Here is a 17,135-nt window from a genome sequence, read left to right on the forward strand (position 1 = left end):
TTAAGGGGTTTTACAGCAAAACTGCAATAACTAAATAAATGCATAATCTTTCTGCTTGTATTTCTGTCTCCCTCCAGTTTCTTTGATGGGTTTTCCTCCTTGATAGAATACATTCAGGCACATTATATCTAAAAACCCAAATCCAGGTTTGCAGTGATCCAGTGCAACTGGACAATTTCTCAATTTCTTGAGAAACCAGTTGTAAAGTGAAGGAAGCCCTGCAGCACAAAGCAATGATTTCACTCCAAAACCTCTGTCCTATATAAACCAAGCCAACATCCACTGGAAGCCACAGACAGATGCCGTGCAGGATTTCTAGAAGCTGTTCTTTCTCTTTGCACTTGGTTTGATAGGCTCATCCCTTGCAAAAATCAGGCTACTCTTAATTTCTTCCTACTACAGAGACACAGCAAGTAATTTCTATAAAATTACCCATGAATGAACTAATTTTGAATATTTTTGTGCTTAGGAGTCAATTGCAAATGCTTTCAAATGGAGTCAAGAGCTTTGGACCTTCCTTAATGAAGATTATGAAAGCGTGCTAGTTAGAGCAGTGTAGCCTTGCTACAGTTGGACATCGCTACGCTGTATTTTTCCCCTAATTAGCCACCTTGCCAGGTCTTCAAAAAAATAAAAATCACTGCATCATTTGCATGTTGGGGAGGCTAACAAAGAAGCTTGCACAGAACCACCAAATTTGTTCCAAACTAACTGCAGCCACTGCACACTTCTGGCATTGTGTGCTGAGCCGCACTGAAGGATTTGATCTTTGCTTCATCAACAAGCTTTAAGGATATTTTCTCATCCTTTTGGAAAGACAAGCATCATTTTAATTTTTTTTTTTTTAGTTTTCCCTCCTATTATCTCTCCTTTTCAGTATCAGTCTCCTCGTGAGCCAAAAATTGAACTAAAAACACAAGGCGATAGCTGAAAAATGCTATTTTCCTTCCTGTAAAAAGATGCCCTTTGGAAGTTCCCTGTAAGGGACTTAGTGTGGGATCTGCCAGCATGTTGATTTCAGCATTAGTGTCCCATCATGCCAGGTCACTATGAGGCAATAACAATACTGTTTAAAAAATAAAATATATCTTCAATCCTCAGAATTCTAGGTATTTTAGAGAGCATCCAAATCCAGCACTTCTGGAAACAGCTCAACCAGACTGAAAGGAAGTGAAAATGTGCAAAACAAAAAGAGGAAAAAAAAGTATTTCCTTGGACAACAGGATAAACTCATAAGGGATTGAATAACTAGATACAGGAGATGAGGCCTCATTATTGTTGTACTGCACACAAAAAAAGCTGAAGCTTGATTTAATGGAAGATCACCTAACCTTACGTAGATTTATTTCAGTGAACACAAGCCTTCCTCCAGGTCTAACAGAAGGTGCTAATTGTGATTGTTTGTTACTATCCATTGGACCAGCAGACAGGTTAACGGGCCATATTTTTAATAAGTAGGTGTGCATTAGACATACAGCAAACCAAATGCTTCTTAATTACAGCAGCACAAGCAGTACAGACCAAAGCACTTCAGAGCCTTTAAAAAACAAAGCCATCCCAAATAGGTGGTCGCAAAGTTTTGGTACCCAAGATAAGATGAAATAAAAGCCCTCAAAATGACCAAGAAAACAAAAACCCCAAAACAATAGAAAGAAATCACCAGTAGTTCTCCATTAGCTGAAAGCTCTCCAATAAGCCACAATCCCAACCAGAACTCTTCATTACTGTTTCTATCAATAGTTGACACCACAAGATGACAAAACTGCATCTCTGTGAGAACGCCAACATATATTGTAGGCTTCACCTTCAGGTGTCAAAAAAAAAAAACAAACCAACAAACCACCACCCAAAAAACCCAAACCTCCACATGTGCAAGGCTGTATTTGCTGGAATTGTCCCGGGACCAGGATGACACACTCCTTGTCGAGGCAAAACATTTCCATGCAGTAACCCAACAGGCAAATCCTAAGCGCAATTAAACGCTGGCTGCCCACCAAGGTACTTTGTCCCAGCAATGGGTACTTTTCCACTATGGAGTTGCGCAAAGCCAGTGAGTCAACACAGCCAAAAAATGCTCCTCCCGGCGCGGTGCCTGTGCTCAGCAAGGAGATGGACATCATCTGCCGTGCAGGAAGGAGCTTGATGGCGTGAGCGCCACATGCTTCGCGGCACGCGGACAGCTGTTTCAGCGCAGTCTTTCTCAGTGCTGTTAAGACATGCCGAAAACCAGCTGTACGGGTGGTTTGCCAAAGCATTTATTTCAATGCTATTTGTAGCCTCCAGCTCTGAAATCAAGAGCTCTTCTTGCCTCTGACATGCTTGGATGGTTTCCACAGGTTTAGCCTGATTGTTTTTAGACCAAGCAGTAACTTTCTGGTCCCGGTAACGGGAGGTGAGTCTCCAGGCTTCATGAAGATTTCCAAGGAGACAGACACAGCTCTTGCTCAGAGCTATTATTAATCCTTTGGGCGACTTACCTACAATTTGAAATCAAAGATCATCATGATGAGCCTAGTTATTTTTATAAGGGATGTATATTTAGGACTAACAACCTAAAAGCAAGTAGGGTTCAACATTATGGACAGCACCTTTGTCAGATCCCAAAAGCAAAGACAACCTGCCTCAACCTGAAGTACCATCCAAGGAAAGACATTTAGGAGAAGACTTTAAAGGTGCAAACAGCAGTAGAAGTTGATGTCCTACTGCATGAAGTTCCGCATTTCCATCTCAGATTTGTTCCCAGCTTTTACCTTCTGTCCTTGCTTTGGCTTGTCCTCAGCATAAGTGGCATATTTACCATCACAGGGAAAAGCCAGTCAAGTCTATTGCCATTGAAGACAAAATGCAATTAGATTTCTGTAAGAGTAAAAAAGATGGAAGACCAAAGACAACAGACACCTGCTCATAAAGCCATCTGAAAAGTTTAACATATTAAGATGCAAAATTTACAGAGAACCCCATCTCATATTTTGGAGTGCCAGACAACTCCAGTGCCCATCAGGACAAGACCCTTTCAAAACAACAGACATGAAGTGAGGGCTGGAGCCCTCAATTCCTAGCACATTGCTGCCACAACCCTGATGCTTTCCTGATGGGAGTCCAGAAGGACAGGAACAGATCTGGCGGCTGAATAATTCATTTTAAAAGAGCCTTTGAAAATAAACTGATTGATTAACTAAACGCCTGCTAAGAGAAAAGTTTTTCAGATAGCACCCCGATGGGAATGGACATTTAGCATAGCGAAAAGTGGCCATGACTGATGGCATTTAGGCAAGGGAAGGTAGAAGGAGTCATGCAGAATAGCCTTTCTAGCAGTGAATTAAAGCTCTTGGGAGAACAGGGTAATACCAAAAGGATTTGTTCAGAAGAGCACTACCACTACAGACAAATGGTCAGCCAGTGCGGAACCAGTAGCTCTCCTGTACTGCCAAAAGCCACGCTTCATCTAGGTACAGATGCCAGGATGGTTTCTGATTTTCTCTTGCTACTTAAAATGCAGGGACTTTTTCCCTCCTGCAGTGTTTCAAGATAAATTATATGAGCCATATGGCCTCTGTTCCTCACTTTTTCCCCCCCACGGAACAAGGACAACAGTTGAGTGGCACTCACACAGACGCTATGAATGCTGCTCTTAAAAATCGTAAAGGGACAAAGGAAGAGAGTGTGTGCATGCACAGAGGAAAGTAGGCTCTGAGCACAAAGGAAGATCGTTGCCCCTGTTTGAGGAGTAGGCTGCATACACTCATGGATCAGTGTCCCTCAGTACTTTAACCCTCAGGAAGCGCACGCATCTGCAGCTTTCCTTCCTACACCACCTTTTGTCCCATTTACCATATGCCATGTCCCCAACAAATCCTTTATTTCAGGACAACAAGCATCTTCAGCCACCCCTTGGGTCTCCTTTGCTGGCTTTTGTCAGAAGAGCACTCAGTTGTATTTGTGTCTTTCTAGTGTAACAGTGTTGGACAAGCAAATGCAATATTACGGACCCAGTCTTGTCAGAGAGGCAAAGCAACCAGCTCAGAGAGCACGTTTGTCTGCACCACAAATCACATTTGTCTTGCTTCAGGAGATTTGAAAGCAAATATTGCATCGCTTTTTATCATTGCTTTTTATCTAGTCCCACTAGATCTAGTTTCACCTCAGGTCCCAAACTCCCAGGCTCTACAGACTTTTGATCTTGACATTGCCCAAGGGAGGATGTCTGTATCCTACAGCCCAGTCTCCAGACTCTTCTCTGGGCTATTTCCTCCTCCCCAGCTCCACTTGGCCATTTCTTCAAACTAAATCTACCTACAGTTGGGCTCAACAGCAGAAGCATAGCAAGCAGCCCTGTGAAACAAGACCGTATTAGCAGAAATGCCTTCTGGCAAGGCTTTAAAATCATTACATTTCCAAGCAGAAAAGATTTTAGTACAACCTGAGGACTTGCACTGTAGGTGGAGATCTTCTAACTCAAGGTGACATTTGATACAGCAAAAAGCTGGGCATAGATGGAAGTACAGGAGGAAGTTTTGACCACCTGTCTCTGGTCCTCATCTTTCTTTTCCCATCTTAGCTTTGCCATCCAAGGGCACAGTCAGAGGACACTCACTACACGTACAACAGCAAAGCCATTGGATAAACCAACTGCCAACTCATCACAGGACACACAGGCTATTGCTTGGAGGTTGGAACAAGGCTTGATCAAGTCTCTGATCTTGCTTCTTGTGGGCTTCAGAGCAAACTCTCTGCAGCTAACAGGCAACCAGCTCTGTGTATCAGGGAACGGTGAAGGGGAGGAATGCACCCTTCTGAACAACACCTGGGCCACAGTTCCACACACAGCACTGAGTGTCCTCCGCCACTGCTCTTGATCAACCTTTGCAACCCCCTGCACCCTAACGTGCAAGCAGCATCTTTCCAGATAGGTTTATTGCATACTGCAAGGAACATTTGCTGGCTCCAAGGAAGAACATGAAACAAAGCAAAGGGCCAAGTCTCTGCTGGGAGTCTTGCTCCAGATAAGGTTTGTGTAAACTATCTGGAAGATAGAAGGAATGTCTACTGTTTAGTTTCTTTAGAAAGCTATAGGGGGGCACACAGGCCTGCAAACCCCACAGGAAGAAAATCTCCTAACAGGTTTTGCGATTTCCAGCCATGCAGAAAGCATGCAGAGCCCAGGTTCTCACTTGGCTGCTTCTGGCCTTCATAGTTGGTACAAACTCAGTGGGACAGGAAAAAGCATTTATCATGCCCAGAACTTCATTCCACCACCCACAGAGGCAATATAGTTAAGAGTGACGCAAATTAAGCTGGCATTTCAAGGGATTGCTTAAAGAAATTGTTAAAAATAGAAAGAACTAAAATAAAATACTCCTGTGTCATGACAGGTGCTTATCTCACCTAGCAAACTCCTAGTGCGCACTCTTGAACTTGGAGAGAAGCTCAAGCACATTCTAGCCTGCCAAATAGGTTCTAACAGCCTATACAGATTTTTTTTTCTGCTTTGAATGTTAGCAAAAAAGTTAGTTGGATGCCTTAAAAAAACGTTAAGTTTGCAAGGCCAGTGCCTACACTGCAGTATGCTCTCTTGTCTGAAGCCAATCAACCAGCAGAGAAAGATGGAGGTGCAACCATTCAACAGGCCTAGGTACAGAAGCACCCAAATTAGAGACCCAGACCAGTATGACCAACCACCACAGGACAGCTTTGTTCAAGCCCAGGACTGTGCCCAAGCCAACATGCTCCATCTTTAGCTCAGACATGTCCAGAAATCTTGGAGAAAAAAGGACTATATGATTATGATTTCAAGGTCTACCCAGAGGCAGATGACAGGAATGTTTCACCACCTCACCCAGCCTCATGATGATCTGCAATGCAAGAACACTGTGCAGTCATGTAGGGTCAGCACAGCTTGTTTGTTTGTTTTTGCAGATTGCCACATACTCAAGGCATCTTGCTGTGAGCTGAGATTAACCACTGCTGGTGAGGTCCTGCAAAGGACACGAAGACTGAGCCTCAAGCTCTAACTAAAAAAAAAAAAAAAAACCAAAAACCAAAACCACAACACCCATAAACTTCTACAGCTGCAGCTCAAGGGCCAAGCAAAAACCAGCAAAACTAGCAGTCAGAAAAATGCAATGGCACAAACCACCCTGAGCAAGGCAAGGATTGCCTTTTTGTTTGTAAGGCATCTAGAACATCTCGGGCATGACTTGACTCTGGGTTCATGTACTGATTTACCACAGCAGTAATTCTAGCCAGGAGGGGTGCCTCAAAGTTGTATTTGTCATATATATTCATATATTCTCTGGAGACCAGCCTGGGCACCATCAGATCCGGTACCATCCTTCACACAGGCGGAAGAGTCAGACAACACAGTCCTAATAATGTTCGACTACTCACCATCGGTGCTCCACGGTGACCTATAATGGCTGGCTTTGGTCCCAGAGCCTTCTTCTCCATTATGCAAGGGGATGAGATGGTGAGGGGGACGAGGTAAAGTGCAACTACAACTGCGAGGTATGCAGTGAACATCAGCATCTGAGAAGCTGAGATGGAAAAAGAGAGAAAGAGATGGTGAAAATGTTGGTCCTGACCTCCTCACACCACAGGACCAAAGTCAAGACACCTTCGTCTTCCTCCAGAGGAGAGACTGATCTACAGCCATTGCCCCTAGTACAACAGCAGAGCTCTGAGCTAATCAAGTCCTGAGGAAGGTTTTCTCTTCTTTTGTATTGGTGAAACAAAACGTTAAGTGAATTGCTTAAAATCCCAGTAACGTAGCCCAAAACGCTATTGATTTCCAGCCCTTGGGGTGGGACAGCACCAAATTTTGCCCTTCCTGACAGCAGAAATAGATCACCAGTTAAACATATCTACAAAATAAGTCATGGCACCATGTCGGTGCATTTAATATCACTTGGGTTTCCATCACTTGTGTTTACATTGGTGGTTCACCAACACCACCCATTTCAGCCAGGGTAACACCACTTTAACTGCTTCCGCATTAGGATTTGTGCCAGCCAGGACTGAGTTAATTTGCAATAACATTTTACTGATTAAGTTGGACATGTTTAAATAAATCTTTGGGTTGTGATGGTGCTGCGCTCCCTGGGGTCTCTGCAAGCAGTAGTGTTACAGGACCGGCAAATGCAGCAAAGAGGGTGCTGACTGCAGTGCTTGGGGCCAGATGAGCGGTCCTGCCTCCCACACCATGCCTCAGCTGCCCGCCTCCAACTACCAGTGACTTCTCACAAAGTCCAAAGTTTCTGGGAATCTTTTGAAGGTGCTGACAGTGCAACAGAAACACCCCTTGTTCCCAGCAGGCATGTATTCCTTATAAAGAACAACAGGCACCTTTGAACTCCTCAGCTATTTGGAATCACTTGAAACCACAGATATTAAAGCATAAGACTTCATTTATTTTTTTTATTATTTATTTTTCAAACTCATTAAGGCTTTGGAACTCAAGGAAGAACCTGCAAAAAAAAAAACCCTTTCAAGCAAATATTTGCCATGGACACAAGATGGAGAAGGCAGGTTTGGGGTTTTTTTGGGGAGAAGGACAGAACAGCCCAGCTCCAGTCCTGACCACAACTGATCTGGTTTCACACATAAATAAACTGCTTTTTGCTTCCAGCATCTAATAGCCTCATTCAAGCATGTTCCTACAAGCCAGAAAGTAACACTAGTAACTTTGCCAGTTAATTTTTCCTCCTCTCTGGAAGAGATGTCAATCACCCACAGAGCATTCAAGGAACTGAATGGCATCTTGCCAAGTGGGTTCATGCGGTGTCCTGCACCATAAAGGTATGGTGCCCTGGAGTTGCGCGTTACAAGCATCAAAACCTCCAGACGGACACAAGACATTATCCTGACTTGGTTCTTCCTCACTCCAGGAATACCACACACCAACCAGGCTTTGAAAATCAGCTTAATTATCAGCAAAGTCTCAGGCTGTGCAAAGAATCTGGTCCCTTTCTTCCTGGTACTGCAGCTTAGGGATTAAACAGCTCAGATTCAGACTAAAGGCAAGCACCACGTGAAATGCATGGGCTTCCAAATATTTTTATCATTGGACTGCACCCACAAGGAAAGGATGGCCCAGCATGGGTCACAGACCACGTTAAAATGGAGCTGAAGGCCTCACCCAGCCATGCATATGTGGGAATGGAGACCATGCACAAAAAACCCAAAATGAAATACACGCATGAAATACAAGCAAAGTGCATACTGTTCAGTTTGAGGTTGGATGGTCTGTATGGAAGAAGGTCTCCTGGCGACCCCCCAAGGCAAGCAAGCAGGACAGATAAATCTCCCGCTTTCTACAACATGACAACACCAATGACAACATTTAGACGCAAGCCTTCCTTCTCCATCCCTCCTGCTCTTAGTGACCACTCCAGCCTAGTTTGGGCTCCTGGAAGAGCATGTTTCTCACACTGCTGTTTGCTACTCAAGGCTTCCAGGGCTGTTTTGAGTCCAATGTTTTCCATCTGACCTCAGAAGCAAGCTCTGAAAACACGCTACTACCTTTTAAAACACTGTAGCTATTGAAGAAACTTCTGTTCTCCAGGTTCATAAAAAGTAGCATAAGGGGAACAAAAAAAAAAAAAAAAAAGGTGTGAATCTGCTCAGTAAAAAAGCCAGTTGCTGAAGATTGTCACATGCCTCAAGAATGACAAGAACGGACTGTTGCACCAATGACTGCAGCTGCACCAGGTATTTCCAAAAGATTATTATTAGTGAGTGAAATCTTATTTTCCCATTACAAGCAACTGTAGGTTCTCACAGAGATTTCAGTTCTTCTCTTCCATTTTTAACACCACCATACCAAACATATCTGTACCAAAAAGTCTGTGACCTCCTCCAGGTAAGATACTTTCACAAGTAAAATGACCCTGAAATAACTTTAAGATCCAATGGTACAGAAGAGATGAATGTTTTTCCTTAAAAACAAACAAACCCACCCCAACCCAGGAGCAGAAAAAGAGAAGGAAAACAGCTTCCTGGCTTATTAAAAGCAAACAAACAAAAAAGCCATTTTCAGGGAACTCAGCTGCAAGAGAAAAAGTATGAGGAATTCAGAAGTAGCACATGCAGTCTCTGCTCTAGGCATAACCACAAATCCTCCCTCAACTGGCAGCCTAATTACATGCTAGGACATATTTAAGAAGAACCAGGTACAGCTTTATTGGCATATTTATAAATTAAGGCAGAGCAATTCTTTCTTTGAAAGGTCTCTCTGGATATCAATCTTTCCATCTTCAGACACCGTTTCCTCATTCTTAACTCCCACTTCTTGGAAGTCTTTTGCAAGTGCTGCCAAATCCTTCCAGGGCTTGTATTTTGCTGCAGGTAAAATACCAATTAAAATAATTTTTCTGGAGCTGGCACAAATGTCTGAGATAATCCATGGACACCTTGAAGAAAAGCACTTCTGAGGGCACAGAAGGATCAAATTATTTCATAAGAAAACCTGGAGGAACAGCTTAGGCTTGGGAGAGCCCCTGGCAACGAGGTGGGACAGGGGAGATGCACAGAAGGACTTATTTCAGTGGACAGGACCATCAACAAGAAGAGCTGGGTTCAGTGTGTCCTTCACCACTCTGCTCCCTTAGACCTTTGACCACGTCTCAACGTGCATTAGGAAGCACCTAATCAACAGGAGACCAGACCTCTACTGAAGCCCCTGGCTGCCACTGCATCACAAGCAACAAGTCCATGAAGGCTTTCAAAAGCCAGATCCACCTAGAAATGCAGGTGAACAAGAGCCAAGGAGAGGGGGAAGGGAGAAGTGCCTATAAGATCCAGAGGAGAACACTGCACGTCAGCTGTGGAGGGTGCATTTATGTTTTCTAAAGCAGACTGATGGAAATCTGGATGCTTTTATTCATTGCATCATTGAAAACAGCTCTTTCCCTGGCATGCTTCCAAACACAAAGCAGCAGCCATGGGATCTGGATGCATCCCCAGACCAGATTCACTGACTCCAGTTTCAGCCAGGTTACTCTAGAAGAGCATCCGCCTCCCCAGCATGGCTGAGCTGGAGGCTGCTGAGCCCAGGGGAGGAACTAGCACTGCCTCCTGCCAGCTGGTTCCCAACAGGAGGGCCCAACACCTCAAAAGCCACCCACCAGCCCCTGACCACCACACAAGGACACAAGTGGTACTCACTGGCTTTCTCCGTTCGTGCAAACTGCCCCGCTATCAACCAAGACAGGGCCGTGACCGCTGCAAGTGCTCCTATGTGCAGGAAAGGGGCTGTGGCCTGCAAGACACAAGAACAGGAGAGAAAAAATTATGACAAACACCCCAGCACCTTCCAAATTCATTGACCTTGTGGGCTCCATAGTGCATCAGACCACTCTGTTTCCAGTTGGATTTCACACCATTCAGACTCCTGCATTGTTTTGGCCATCTCTTCTTCCAAACCCTACCATTGCCTTTGCAGTCAGGCCATTATGAAGGCAAAGCAGGGAAGCTCTAAACTCCTTCTTGGGGAAGAGCTCACCCAATAAAGCAGATATTTGGAGAAGGCCTCCTTAGACACCATGCAAATTCAAGTAAGGCTCTTGGTGCCAGCAAGTTTTAAATTTCTTGTGGTCCAGTTCAACACTGGTCAATGGCTCAATGTCTGGATGGAGATCAGTGACAAGTGCTGTCCCTCAGGGGTCCATATTAGGACCAGCACTGTTTAACATCGTCATCAACGACATAGTGGGATTGAGTGTACCCTCAGCAAGTTTGCAGATGACACCAAGATGAGTGGTGCAGTTGACACACCTGAGGGACAGGATACCACCCAGAGGTGTCTCGACAAGCTTGAGAAGTGGGCCCATGTAAAACTCATGAGGTTCAACAAGGCCAAGTGCAAGGTCCTGCACCTGGGATGGGGCAATCCCCAGTATCAATACAGGCTGGGGGATGAAGGGATTGAGAGCAGCCCTGCGGAGAAGGACTTGGGAGTGCTGGGGGATGAAAAGCTGGACATGAGCTGGCAATGTGCGCTGGCAGCCCAGCAAGCCAACCCCACCCTGGGCTGCATCCCCAGCAGCGTGGCCAGCAGGGCGAGGGAGGGGGCTCTGCCCCTCTGCTCCGCTCTGGGCAGAGCCCACCTGCAGCCCTGCGCCCAGCTCTGGGGCCCTCAGCACAAGGAGGACACGGAGCTGTTGGAGCGGGGCCAGAGGAGGCCACCAAAATGATCCGAGGGCTGGAGCCCCTCTGCTCCGAGGCCAGGCTGGGGGAGTTGGGGTTGTTCAGCCTGGAGAAGAGAAGGCTGCGGGGAGACTTTAGTGCGGCCTTGCAGCGCTGAAAGGGGGCCCATAGGAAGAAAGATGGGGACAATCTTTTTAACAAGGCCTGTTGTGACAGGACAAGGAGTAATGGATTTAAACTAAAGAAGAATAGATTTAGACTGGATCTAAGGAAGAGATTTTTTACACTGAGGGTGGTGAGGCATTGGCACAGGTTGCCCAGAGAGGCAGTAGAGGCCCCATCCCTGGCAACATCCCAGGCCAGGTTGGACGGGGCTCTGAGCACCCTGGTCTAGTGCAAGATGTCCCTGCTCATGGCATGGGGTTGGGCTGGGTGAGCTCTAAAGGTCCCTTCCCACCCAAACTATTCTATGATTCTATGAACACACTGGACTGTGTATCACCATGGTGTATCACCATGAGAGAAAGTTTGAGATGGATCCTCTGAGTCATGGGGGTTTTTTTCTCCAATTGCTTGCCTAAATTGTTAAAAAAAAACAACCAAAAAAAAAACCAAGAAAAGGGAAGCACTTCTGAGAAATGTTAGTCAGTTGTGTGAATGCTATTTTTTCCCCCCTGTATTTGCGTAGTCCCAAATATACAGCAGTGATCACCAGTAAAAATTCTCAAGCCTTTCATGGGCAAAATAGTTTTTGGACCCCTTTTTGAGGGAGACAAAAAAATGGAGTAGAGAGGAGGCCCATCAAGAAATTATCGGTTTGTAACTATTTTCCTCTAACACTTACATAGCCCTGCAGCATACCACAAGTCTTTCTTAAAACAGGACTAGAGCACAGCAGTTGCATTCTTTTTTTAGATATATATAAATCTGTGCAATGTAAAAACAAACCCAGACTACTCCTCCCATAGGACTGGGAAGAGCGTGATGCTCCAGGCCTGGACACCAACATCCAGGGCATTGCTAGCCAAACCAAGTGGAGGAATTGCCCTCTCTCTCCAACAACTCTGAGTCACAGCCTCAGTATTTTCCACCTCTAACACTGCAGCCAAGATCTGATTTGAGTTTAAAGAAAAGAGTCCAGGAGATGGAGACAAAGCGATATGGCAGCCTCGAGGACTCCATGGGAGTTTTGCTGCAAATTTTTTCATTGCCAAGATTTCAATTTTGGGAGTAATAAACATCAAGACAGGGTTTTATACAGTAGAAAGACACAAAGTCCATGACTTGTAGCTGCACCGGACCCTTTCCCCACCCAGAGAAGCATCCTTGCAGACAACTTACTTGCAGTGAAATAAATACCATCTCCCATTCATCATCCCAAAGCTGTGCTATCGATGACATGGTCACCACGGTAGTTATCAAGGTTGTCATCAGGCCAATCTGCAACAAATATGACAGTATTTACATACTGGAGCCTATCATTATCATAGCAGCTTTACATATTGGGAAATGGAGAGAGAAAACTTTTGTACTTAATAAACAGCCTAAAACAACTAGCTTTAGGACCCACAAGGAAAGAGGTTGGGCTTGTGTGCTGTCGCAGCATAACCTCGCCTTTCCACCACTGAAGATGCAACGCTGGTCTACACAGTCCAAGGAGGGCACATCTCATAGATGATATCTCACTTTCTTCACACAGTGGCCAATGGTATGAAAAGATCAGGTGATTTGCCCTGCCAACAATCTGGATCAGAAACAGCTTAAATACAGATCAGGTTCTGCCAGACAACTTCAGGAGATGATCCCAGATTCTCCTGGCCCTGCTGCAACAGCCTGTGATGTACCAGTGCTATAGGAGGTTGGTGGACTTTGCTCAACTTGACCCTCCAACGCTTCTGTTCAGGGATAAAACTTGAACACACCCAACAGACAATGAACATCGCACTTCTTAGTAACGTCTGAACATGTGTGCAAGCAAGACTGCGCATCCCCATCACTAAGCAATCATCTCTGAGATGGTTCAGCACAACTTTGTGCATGGATGTGATTTCACCGGGGTCTGAAATGGCAACAACAGTGCAGTCAGCATCCAAACCATGTTGACAGAGCAGTTATAAGGGATATTGCAGCTTGAGAAGAGGCTCTGGATGACAGTGGTTGAACTGAGAGGGCAGAACAAGACCCAGTCCATCAGCCACTGCCCCCAGCCTCCCTCTCCCTCCACATGGAAGCGCTCAGAAGTCTGAGCGGAGCAGTCAAAAAGAAAATGTCACCTCCATTTGGAAGGTAAAAAGTTCAAACCATCAAAAACTGCCATTGAAATAACTCTAGCTGTAAAGACCTAAAATCTGGGCTGTCTGTCAAAAAATAGCTCACCATCCTCCGCCTCTGTCTGGTATCTCAGTCTCTGCTGTACTGCATGCCTGCTGGATTAAAAGGATGCTGCTGCTCTGTGTCTCGATCTCATGTACTGTCTAGACCTGAAATCTGTGTGGGAGACTTGAGCAGAAAAGGCCAACTAATACGTAACAGTGAACTAATCATCCAGGACGCACAGGACACCTCTAGACTGATGTCAGATTTCACAGGACATCTCTAGACCGATTTCAGATTTATTTAATACCTTAGACAAGCGAATTACCCCACCCCACCCCCCCCATATTCCCAACATTTACAGAAATCGCTTTTGTACATAAGGACAGGATTTCTCTTTCTAGTTTAGCCCTTAGTTCCCACCTGCTGTTCCTCTCCTGGCTGCCCACAGACTGACCTGCCAACAGCACAAGAGGTGTCCATAGGACAGCAGTGGCTTACCCGGAGCCTCAAACTTTCAAGGAACATGAACAAAGCACATGGGGCAGCAGAAGGGGCCAAGAGGTCCAGCTGCCCCAAGTTCAAGAGGGGTCCCAAGCCAAGAGGCTGCATTCAAACCACCTGTTAACCCTAACCAACCCATTTCTGCACATCCAAGGAAGGATGGGATTTATTTGCCTATTTAAAAGATACCTCCCAGCTACTTACAATGGCAAGCCACATGTCGTGGTTTAACCCCAGTTGGCAACTAAGCACCACACAGCCACTCGCTCACCTTCCCCCCTCAGTGGGATGGGGGAGAGAATTGGAAAAAAAAAAAGTAAAACCCATAGGTCGAATCATAGAATGATAGAATCATTTAGGTTGGAAAAGACCTTTAAGATCATCCAGTCCAACTGTTAACCTAACATTACCAAGGCCATCACTAAACCAATTAAGGGGAGAGTAGCAATTTCATGTTTCCTGGCTTGGTGGCTGGATTATTTATAATGAAAGTAAAAAGTAGGAATCATTAAGGTTGGAAAGGACCTCTAAGATCATCAGTCCAACCATCAACCCAACACCACCATGCCCACTAAACCATGTCCCCAAGTGCCACGTCTGCCTGTTTTTTGAACACTTCCAGGGATGGGGACTCCACCACCTCTCTGGGCAGCCTGGTCCAATGTTTGACTAACCTTTCCATAAAGAAATTTTTCCTAATATCCAACCTAAACCTCCCCTGGTGCAGCTTGAGCCCATTTCCTCTCGTCCTATCGCTAACTACTTGGGAGAAGAGACCAACACCCACCTCTCTACACCCTCCTTTCAGGTAGTTGTAGAGAGCGATAAGGTCTCCCCCCTCAGCCTCCTCTTCTCCAGATTAAACACCCCCAGCTTCCTCAGCCGCTCCCCATCAGCCCTGTGCTCCAGACCCTTCCCCAGCTTCACTGCACTTCTCTGGCCACACTCCAGCACCTCAATGTCTTTCTTGTATTGAGGGGCCCAAAACTGGACACAGTATTCACAGTTGAGATAAAGGCAGTTTAATAGGACAGCAGGGGAAGAGAAAGTAGTAATAATAATAATAATAGAATATACAAAGCAAGTGATGCACAAGGCAATTGCTCCCCACCTGCTGACCGACACCCAGACAGTTCCCGAGCAGCAATCACTGCCCCCAGCCAACTCCCCCCAGTTTCTATACTGAGCATGACATCATATGGTATGGAATAGCCCTTGGGCCAGTTTGGATCAAATATTCTGGCTGTGCCCCCTCCCAGTTTCTTGTGCAGTTGGTAGAGCATGGGAAGCTGAAAAGTCCTTGACTAGTGTAAACACTACTTAGCAACAGCTAAAACGTCAGTGTGTTATCAGCATTATTCTCAGACTAAATCCAAAACACAGCACTATACCAGTTACTAGGAAGAAAATTAACTCTATCCTAGCTGAAACCAGGACTCCACACTATTTCAAGGTATTTCCTCATTAAGGACTCTGAATTAATAAAGCACAAAGCAATGCATGTGGACAGTTGCATTTGGCCATGGGGCCTTGTGTGCAGTAGCCATTCTCCTGCCCTATCCTGTGGTCAGACCTCTGGGCTGCCTGCCAGGGCATAACACCAGCACACAACCCAGATTGAATCTACTTTTCATCCATTTTATATCCCCCAAAGCTGAACTCCAAATTCAGCAGCAACAGAAGACTGTCAACTAGATTTCTTCCCTACAGCCCTAATTCCCTTTGATGTCGCTGCCCTGTGCGGCACAGAGATGTAGGACACAAGCGTATCTCCATTTCATCGTTTCCTCCTCCCATCAGCTCCGATTTATTGCTTCTTACCCACCCCCATGCACCTCCAACTTGGCTTACGATCCTCAGCCCTTTTTGCAGGATTACAGGAGAAAATTGGAAGGAATCGTGCTATTTGCACATACCAGCCTTTCCCACGTGCTTTAATCTATATTGACAGTAATTCAGCACAGTTGCAGAGAAGAATATTAACTTAATCCAGTCTCTTATCTAAACCTCCTTAGAAAGCTGAGGTAGGTGGGGGAAGGGAAGAGAGAGATAGAGCAACACATCGAGCTGTGATGAAAGGTGGACTTTTTTGGAAGAAAGGAAAGAAGGGTGGGTTTCTGTAGGCAAGAACTAACTGATCTCCACCAACACATTCCTCTTCTGGGCTTACTCATCCAAACCCACCAGCCACCTGGAGCATGTCTGAAAAATACCATTTCCCCCGATGAAGAAACATATGTTAGACTCAAGAATCGACAATTTATTTTCCAGCAGCAGTCAGATGCCCCCCCCCCGCCTCGCTTTGCATTGCATCCCTTCCTTCCAAGGAAGCATAATTTCTATAGTTTCTAGGAGAAAAAAAAAAAAAAAAAAGGAGAGGGCGAGGAGGTCTGAGCTCTCCCTGTCCTGGGGGCATGGTACATCTGTTCAGGCTGTGATCCTACAAGACCTTGTCACGTGCAGAACAACCAGTGTCAGGAGGAGCTGTGTATTGGCAGATCAGGACTGGTCCCTTAATTACCTATTAGCAGATTGCCAGTTACAATTAAATCCTGCCAAGCCATTTTCTTTGGCACTGTCTCTCCCCACAGCTTGCTACATACCCTTCCTCTCCCCTTCTGTGCTCCAAACACTAGATCTGCATCTTCTCTTACATTTAACAGCAATTTTTTTTTTTTTTTTTTTTTCCCCCCCCCAAAATGCTTTACATACAACTCAGGACTTCCTTGGGTTCCAGCAAACCACAGCCTGCACATTGCACACCCCCAGTTTTAACACCTACATCTTCTCCCAAGGCTTTTCCACGGTCAGTTCCTCCAAGTACATCCTGAAAAGCTTCACATCTGCCCAGCCCCTCCTCCAGGGCTGGGTTCAGCCAGGAAAGGAGCACAAGAGACGTTCATAATGGAATACCACACTGAGCCGAGACCAAAGTCAAGCTGCTCTAATGACACGGTGTTTCTCAATCTCCAAAAGTCAGCAGGTATCCGAAAGCATTTCACCAACCATGGAGCAAAGTTATTGTCCCCAGGCTTTGCCACCCTTATTGTGCAATTTGCTCAGTCTTCCAAGATGAGGACACATGCACCACACATCTAAAGTTTATGATTTTCCCAAAACCACCATGAAAGCAAGTACCACATACACCACCCATTCCTGTTTTATTGAGATCCTGC

General features: G+C 45.5%; 1 protein-coding gene across 1 annotated transcript in view; it reads right to left on the bottom strand.

Annotated features, from left to right (window-relative positions):
- The window catches only part of GDPD5 (glycerophosphodiester phosphodiesterase domain containing 5), a 113,562-nt gene that overhangs the window by 24,854 nt on the left and 71,573 nt on the right, over positions 1 to 17,135 (bottom strand). Inside the window, exons 5-7 of the mRNA XM_075718326.1 lie at positions 12,484 to 12,582; positions 10,162 to 10,255; positions 6,388 to 6,533 (exon numbers count right to left, since the gene is read on the bottom strand). Coding sequence (XP_075574441.1) covers positions 6,388 to 6,533; positions 10,162 to 10,255; positions 12,484 to 12,582 — 339 coding nt within the window. The remainder of the gene's footprint in view (positions 1 to 6,387; positions 6,534 to 10,161; positions 10,256 to 12,483; positions 12,583 to 17,135) is intronic.

This window comes from Pelecanus crispus, chromosome 1 (genome assembly GCF_030463565.1).
Source record: "Pelecanus crispus isolate bPelCri1 chromosome 1, bPelCri1.pri, whole genome shotgun sequence".
Classification (NCBI taxonomy): domain Eukaryota; kingdom Metazoa; phylum Chordata; class Aves; order Pelecaniformes; family Pelecanidae; genus Pelecanus; species Pelecanus crispus.